The 8,217-nt window shown below is 44.5% G+C and overlaps 1 protein-coding gene across 2 annotated transcripts in view; it reads left to right on the forward strand.

Moving 5' to 3' along the window:
• ITGA2B (integrin subunit alpha 2b) overlaps window positions 1–6,033 on the forward strand; it is a 79,729-nt gene extending 73,696 nt beyond the window's left edge. The window contains exons 26-29 of one of the 2 annotated variants that reach the window (XM_033918615.1): window positions 745–858; window positions 1,322–1,423; window positions 4,438–4,560; window positions 4,845–6,033. In XM_033918615.1, the coding sequence (XP_033774506.1) occupies window positions 745–858; window positions 1,322–1,423; window positions 4,438–4,560; window positions 4,845–4,913 (408 nt within the window). In that variant the 3' untranslated portion in view covers window positions 4,914–6,033. Of the gene's footprint in view, window positions 1–744; window positions 859–1,321; window positions 1,424–4,364; window positions 4,561–4,844 lie in introns of those variants that run through there. The other variant, XM_033918616.1, reaches the window with a different exon arrangement.
• Window positions 6,034–8,217: the final 2,184 nt, after the last annotated feature.

Here is an 8,217-nt window from a genome sequence, read left to right on the forward strand (position 1 = left end):
AGGATCCTGGTGGGGACGGGCGGAGATGGGTGGGATTTCTGTCCCCGTACAACTATCTACACAGAACGTCTACCACTGTAGCATCAATGCTAATAGCCTTGTCAATTAGACCCAGAGGGCATTGACTATGCTTTCTTTCCTGAGGCTTCAGTGCTTCCTTCAGGCTATCTCATCCTACTGACCACCTGTTGAGTTGGAAAAAAAAAATTATATACATTCCTTCCACTTCAAGCTCAGACTTCTACTCCAACTACTTCTTTATTCTAAAGGACTTGGAGGACTGAGAGTGGCTGTAGAGAAGGAGGAGGCCACTTACACATCTTATTAATGATGATCTTCTCTCTTTCCAAGCAAACCTGTTTTCATCTGTGGTCTAGCTTCTTATTTTTTACATCTTTTAGGAGCCTCTGTCTATCCATTACATTGATGGTATCATAGCAGTTGAGCTGTATTAGAAGGGCAAGGGGGGTTATTCATTTTTCTGAAACTAACGTTCATTGAAAGATCAACAATGGAGGTCCTAGAACTGCGAAACATTGGATTTTATGGGTGGGAGTAGGGAGAAAGCAGGAGTGGGAATGGGGCTTTAGTATCTTTAGAGAGGGGGAAGGTTTACTTTGAGACCATTTGTTTCATCTTTGCAAGTGTTATTTTTTCTCTGTTTTGTACTGAAAGAGTTCATGAATAAAAATAAACTTTAAAATAAAAAGAGTGGAGGAATTGTTGTGCTTCTCTTTCATGCAGAACTGTAGTACTGTGTTATGCACAGAGGTCACTTGCTACCTGGAAACCCTGGAGAAGAACCAAAGGGTGTCGGTGAGGATCCACTCCATCCTCTGGATGCAAAGCTTTTTGAAGGTAAGCTGGGGCACACACTGACAATGATTCTGTATGTGTATTGTAACACAAGTCAGGCTTGAGGTATGTTGGCAAAGCTTCATGGTCATGTTGAAAGCTCAAGCTGCAGCTAGTTCTATTGGTCCACCCCAGGGGTAGGCAATTCCGATCCTCGAGAGCCGGAGCCAGGTCAGGTTTTCAGGATATCCACAATAAATATGCATGAGATAGATTTGCATCTCAAGGAGGCAGTGCATGCAAATCCATCTCATACATATTCGTTGTGGATATCCTGAAAACCTGACCTGGCTCCGGCTCTCGAGGACCGGAATTGCCTACCCCTGTTGTTATCCATGATGTTCAACAAACACAAGAAGTGAACTGAGAAATAACACTGATTTCAGGAAAGAGGAAAGCAGTTGGAGAAGCGAGAAGATGATTTGGGATTTTTTTCTTTCCCCTGTTTCCTCCCCACCACAACCAGAGACCTTTGGAACAATTCATCATTCAATCTAGAGTCTCCTACAGAGTGAACAAAATGCCATACCGTATTGAGCCAGAGAGCCTGGCAAATGGCACAGCGATGGTAAGTCCTTCAACTCTCTAATTCTCACTCTTTTTGTCTCCGTTTTCTTTATGGAATGGGACAGCAGTTCTCCTATAGAATTTCTTCCTTCTGGCTTTCTTTTGATATACCCCACTGGCAGCCACATGATGTTAGCGTTCCACATTATGAATCACCACCCAGCAAAAGGATCTAAGCATCGCTGTAGACCAGGGGTGTTAAAGTCCCTCCTCGAGGGCCGCAATCCAGTCGGGTTTTCAGGATTTCCCCAATGAATATGCATGACATCTATGTGCATGCACTGCTTTCATTGTATGTTAACAGATCTCATGCATATTCATTGGGGAAATCCTGAAAACCCGACTGGATTGTGGCCCTCGAGGAGGGACTTTGACACCCCTGCTGTAGACTAAAGGGTGAGAAAACTACTTGGGAGGGGGGGGGGGGTTCTCAACTGAAACCGAATCCATGGCCAAAATTTGCCACATGGTTTTGGTCGAAGCTAAAACTGAAAATGCCTCCCCGCCACCCCATACAAAGAATGCAGGCCCAACTCTGGTGTCACTCTGCCTCTCTGAAACAAAAACAGGTCCACATCTGCAGCCCCCCCTCCAACCCTACCTGGTATCTAGTGGCTGTCCATGTCAGCTCTATAGTTAAATGGATGCTGCTCACAAGACTGCCACGAAAGGTTGTGGCAGTCATTTTGAGATGGAGCTAGCTTAGGCATGAGTGATTCTGCCCATTCTGGCTCCAATCTCAAAATGATTGTTATAACCTCCTGTGGCAGTCTCGTGAGCAGCAGCCATTTTGACATTGGAGCTGGCATGGACAGGAGCAACTGGGGATTGCTTCTGTCTTAAAAAGGTCAGTAGACCACCAGGGTTTGGAAGGCAGGACCCGTGGCGTGGGGGGAGTGGGGAATTTTAGTTAGGTAGGGCAAGTTGGCTAGTGTGCTTTTGATCGGGAAGCGAGGAAGTTTTTCAGCCAAAAATGCACCAGCGTTTAAAGCTGAAACTGAAACAAGGCCAAATTTAAATTTTGGCCTGGTATTGGCAGTGAAACCAAAACTGAAATTTGATCAGCTCTGTTGTGGACAACACATTGAAATCTGCTGCTCAGTATGTGAAGGTGGCCAATTGGGATATGTGATATTTGTCTCATCCTTACTAGCACTTTGAATCATTGTGTGCTCACCGACTGGGACCCCTGAAGAAGGCTACACGAGCCAAAACACAGATCATGTTGGGTCTGCATCACTGATTTATAATTTGGATGAGTTTGGGTTCAACTCTTTGTTCCTCTATGTGGATGAGTTTGATCCTAAAAGTATTTAATAAACATTTCCATCAAGAACATCTATTCCACTGCTTCTTTACATTTTGGGATCTTGACCAGGTACTTGTGTACTGGAAACAAGATGAACCTGTGATTTTCAAAACTGTTAGATATCCAAATATTTTTTTGGAAAATGACCTATTTGGATGTTTTGGTCCTTAGGATGTCCAACCTTTTGGGCCAATTTCAAATACAAAAATGTCCATGTTCAAAATGTCCAAATCAAGCCCATTTGGATGTGGGAAGGACCAGCATCTTAATGGACTGGCCATGCTAACAGGACAGTGAGGTACCTTAGAGGGCACTGATGTGAAGTTCGCATAAAGGGTGCCAGGTACATATTTCACCACAACCTCCTTTTAGTGTATGGTGAGCCCTCCAAAATTCCCCCAAAACCTATAGTATCCACCTGTCTACCACCCCAATAGCCCTTATGGCTGCAGGGGGTCACCTATATGGCAATATAGTAGGTTTGGGGTATGTTTTGGTGGGCTCACACTTTTCACCATAAATGTAGTGGCAAGGCTTATGGGACTTGCTACTCCTCTCTATGGTTCACTATGTATAGGTCTACTAGGCTTTCCTATATCAGGTGCTGCTGTTCTGAAGACAGGTATGTAATTTTGTATTCTGATCTTTGTGGGATGTGAAGGGGGTCAGTGAGCTCTGGGGAAAGTGTGTGGGGGGGTCTTTGCTTATCTCTGCAGTGGTTATGTGGTCACTTTGGGTACCTTTTTAACACGTATACCCTTTTAAAACAGGTCTAACTCAAAACATATAAGCTCTGTCCAGGATATCTGCCAAAACATTTAATTATCCCTGCAGGACATCAAAGTCTAAGCCTGCCCAAACACTGCCCATATGAGCTCTGGATGCACAGTGGCTTAGAAGTCCTACTGGATGTCTAGAATGTTGGTTTTGAAAATTGGCACTTGTATGTCCTGTCGATTAGGATGTCCAAGTGACGACTTAGGTGTGTTTTTGGATGTCTGGATGTTTTGATTATGAGCCCCATAGTCTGAAACAGTAAGGCAATTCTAACGTACTTATGTCCTATCTCCCTACCTGCTTAAATATTCTCCCATAGGCACCTAAGGCCCCTCCCATCCTAATGCATTACCTGAACCATTCAGGAACGTAGGCCCCTTCCAGTGCATCCAGGATGCACCGGGAGGGGGAAGGGCCACCATTTTGAAGAGGCGGCCCTTCAAGGCAGGAGAGGAGTGGGCATCTCTCCTGCCTGATTTTCAACGAAAGGTACGGGGGTAGGCAGAGTCAGGGGAGGAGGGTTCTTGAGCTGGAGGGAGTTTGATCCAACATCCCGCCCAGCCCATTAGATCACCAGGATTTTGTGGGAGGGGAGGGGTGATTGGAAGGAGGAGGCGCTCAGTGTCAGAGGGGATGTCAGGGGGTCCCAGTTTTGGTGGTGGGGGAGGGGTGTGTGCGGCGGGGGGCACGGAAATGCACCTCCGCCCCGAGCACTCCCTACCCTTGCTACACCACTGGCTCCTGCAAAGTTTTAGGAGAAATGTCTTCAGTTTTGTTTTGACTTCACTCATTGTTAATGTGCAAATATACAGGTCCCTGGTAAACCTTCTGACATGTTGGTGATATCTTTCATTAGTGAATATGTCGTGACTTATCAGAGTTCTGCCAGAATCTGTACTGAGTGCTTCCTGCCTGTTTCTGTCTCTCAGGCGGACACGCAGGTTCTGTGGGCAAGTCCGGGTGGAGAAAAGGAGATCCCTACCTGGTGGCTAATTGTTGGAGTCTTGGCTGGGCTTCTTCTCTTAGCCATTTTTATCTTCATCATGTGGAAGGTGAGTGCTGGGTCTTAAAGGGAGCATGTCTGGTATTGCACTTGGTCCACATCATTTAGAATTAACATAGTTAAAACATAGTATTTGGCAGGCATAGGAGATATCAACAGAAGCACCAAGTGGGCATGGTGCTTTGCAGATGGTGATACATAACAGGCAGAACAGATAGCAGGTTTGGAATGCAATGGGTATAATGCTACACAGGAATGGTAAATGGAAGATAACTCTATGATGTAGCCTACAGGAGCACCATCTAATATTACTGTAAATTTTTTACTTGGCAGTTGGGATTCTTCCAGAGGAACCGACCTCTGCTGGAAGAACAGGAGGATTTAACCAGCGAAGGAGATTAGAAGACTGTGTGACAGTGCAGACAAGCTCTCTGGGGATTATTCCATTTCATTACCAACTATATAAAACCAACCAGATTGCGACGATGTCCTTGCATAGCCCAGCCCTCCACTACTGTCCTGAACCCTAGAAATCCATATTCTCCACCAAATGACCAAACCAGAAGAAAACTTATAATGCTGTCTTTAATTTCTAGATTTTTGTCCTTATTCACTCTTTGTTCTTAATTTAATCTTTGTAAGCTTTTTGTAATTTTTTTGTAAACCGCTTTGAATCCTATACTGGTATACAAGACACCAAACATAGAAACATAACGTCAGATAAAGGCCAAAAGGCCCATCTAGTCTGCCCATCTGCAGTAGCCATTATCTCTTTCTTTCTCTGAGAGATCCCATGTGCAAGTCCATTAGCATTAGCTGTCTCTATCCTTCCCCTCTTCCCTTTCCTTGTCCATCTGTCCCCTTTCTATGTTGTCTTTTTTCTCACCTTGTCTCCCCCATAGGAGGATTATGACTTCAGGTTTCTGTGTCATTCATCAAGCCCTTTTAGCAGGGCAGTGACAGTTGATGTCATAGCTGCCTCTTCTAATGGGGTGTGGAAGGTACTGCACATGCTGTAAATTATTTCCAAGACTAGGCAGACGGCATAGAAGCCATTATCAAATCTTTGTTTTTCTACCCAAGGAGACAGAACTAGGCCTCAGCCTGCTTTGGAATAGTCAACCTTATCCTGGGATGACAGGTCTTCAGCCTCCATCCTAGGTTTACTCATACCCCTGAGCCTTAGAAAAGGGAATCCCCTTCTCTCTTTCTTGGAGTAGAAGAGCTTCAAAGTTCCAACCTTTCTCTATGCCTGTTTTTGGTAAGGTCATGCCTGTTTTGGGTACAATTTTACTAGTAAAATTGGTTGGATATCCACTCCTTTACTATATTTATGGTATAATATTTTCCTTTCCCCAACTTCTTAGTTTGGTAAAGTTCAAACTGGTTGCATTGGCCCATTACTCGTTCCCTGTGTAATAGGAACAGAACAAAATACTGTACATAAGTTACACGCGTGATGTAGAACAATTCTGTTACCTCATTGTGAAAGATGGTAAAAAAATCAGCAAGGTTATCTAAAAGCTCAAATTTTGTTTTATTCACTGTGACGGGTGACTAGAGGTAACTGCAGAAACACCTTCCATAGTGCCTTAGAGGCCAGCACCTCAGGGTTTAAAGAATGCTTGTAATAACAGAGCTCGAAGCGGGCCAATTCAGACATCTGACCCAACCAACTCTCCAGGAGTATATCTCTGTCTTGTATCCAGTGCTGTAATATGGTTCTTTTGATGAAAAATAAGGTCATGTATATAAATCGCCTCTGGGTTGCTGTGAGGCCCTGAGCTTTCAGCAGCGTCTGGTCACCTAAGAGCAGCGTTTTATAATCCCACTCCAGGTCTTTCTGCAAGACCAAGAAGCTGCGCAAAAGAAGTGTTCCACAGGGTAAGTTTGGGACACTCCAGGAAGGAGTGTAAGAGTGTCCCAGGGGCCCCATTACATTTGCTACACAGCGCATCACCCCATAGTCCCATTTGGGCTCCCCTCGCTTTAATAACATATGCTGCCCTATGTAGGACTTTGAACTGAGCTTCCTGCCAAGCCACGGACTTCACAAAGACATGCAATGTGTGAAAAAGCTCCTGAAAAGCCTCAAGCTTATAGTGAGCAGAGAGATCACAATTCCACGTGTCCCGCAGCTTAGACAGGAAGCCTGTGGATTTGACGGAGCTGGCCACCATATACCATACTGAGAGAGAAATCACCGAAGCCGGGATGCGAAAAAGGTACGCGTACAGTGGCCCATACAGCCATTCCGGCCCACGCAGTTGTTGAAGACTCAAGAAGTAATGCCGGGCTTGCAAATAGGCAAAAAATTGGTTGTTAGAGATTCCCCGGCGCTCCTTGAAATGAGCGAACATGGAGAATGTGCCCGTATCACCATCAATCATATCATAAAGAGTAAGAGCCACCCGAGAAGCCCAAGTTACAAAACAGGTACGACCTAATCCTGGTGGGAAATTGGGATTACCTGCCAGCTGCAGGAATGGAGATGCTAAAGGTGATTTTGCCGGAGCTCTACGCCACCACCATCAAGCCAAACAGAAGGGCCTTAGAAACCGTAACTTAGATGGCAAGTCCCTCCCCAGTCCCACGGAGGGGACTGCAATAGGTTCAGAAATGTGAAAGGGGCACACCAATCCGAAAGCCACCCTGGAGGGGGAAACCGAGCGGACCCCGAGACCCCTTCATGGATGAAATGCAGAAGGGCCGCCATGTTATAAGCTCTGAAGTTTATCAATACAATGAGGTCAACCATTTTTTCTGTCAGCGCGCCATCTCTTTGGAATAATACTCCTATCCACTTAAGGGAAGAATCAAATCTTAACCATTTTAAAACGAAACTAAAAACATTTCTTTTTCTTGATGCTTTCGAGACCTAAATGCCCTTTTTAGGGCTACGTAGTTTAAATCTATTTTTTTGACACCCTCCCTTTTGTCCTTTCCCTATACGTTCTCTTTCTTACTTGATAAATTGTAGTTCTGTCCTTCTTCCCTCTTGTTTCTGTTTGTTTTTGTATTGTTTTTAATGTTTTAAATTATGACTTGTTTCAAAGGGTGTTGGCTCTCACAGCATGGTATCTCTCTCCCAGTCAATACATGCATTCCAGCTGTCTACACCAGTGTCAGCCAATATTGAAGCCTCTAAGAAACCCTCTACTCAGTGCTGCTGTTGTTTCAAGTGGACTCATTTCACAATCTAGTGTGATTTTAACTCACTCCAACCGATTACTTGTCCTCTCCCATCGGTTCTAGACTGTACTTCTCTAACTCTGGTCTCAAAACTGCTTCAGTAAGAGTTCATCTCAGTGCTATAAATGCTTTCCCATACACTGCTGCATAAAAAGCCATTATTCATACACCCTCAAGTTTCCAGATTTACGAAATGTCTTTATCATATCAAACCACCGATCAAGCCTCCTCCAGTTCCTTAGGATCTCAGTGTTATCCTTTCTGCTCTGATGAAGCCTCCCTTTGAACCACTTTCGACTTCATCTCTCAAACATCTAATTTGGACAGGTAATATTCCTCATATCTGCAAGTTGAGTCGGTGAACTTCAAGCACTTGTATCGGATCCATCTTATACAACATTCTACCACAATAGGGTGGTTCTTCGCACTTATCCCAAATTCCTGCTAAAAGTCATTTTGGAGTTTTCATCTCAACCAAGAACCATCTCTTTCCAAGAACACATTCTCACCCTTG

The sequence above is a fragment of the Geotrypetes seraphini genome, chromosome 13 (assembly GCF_902459505.1).
Source record: "Geotrypetes seraphini chromosome 13, aGeoSer1.1, whole genome shotgun sequence".
Classification (NCBI taxonomy): domain Eukaryota; kingdom Metazoa; phylum Chordata; class Amphibia; order Gymnophiona; family Dermophiidae; genus Geotrypetes; species Geotrypetes seraphini.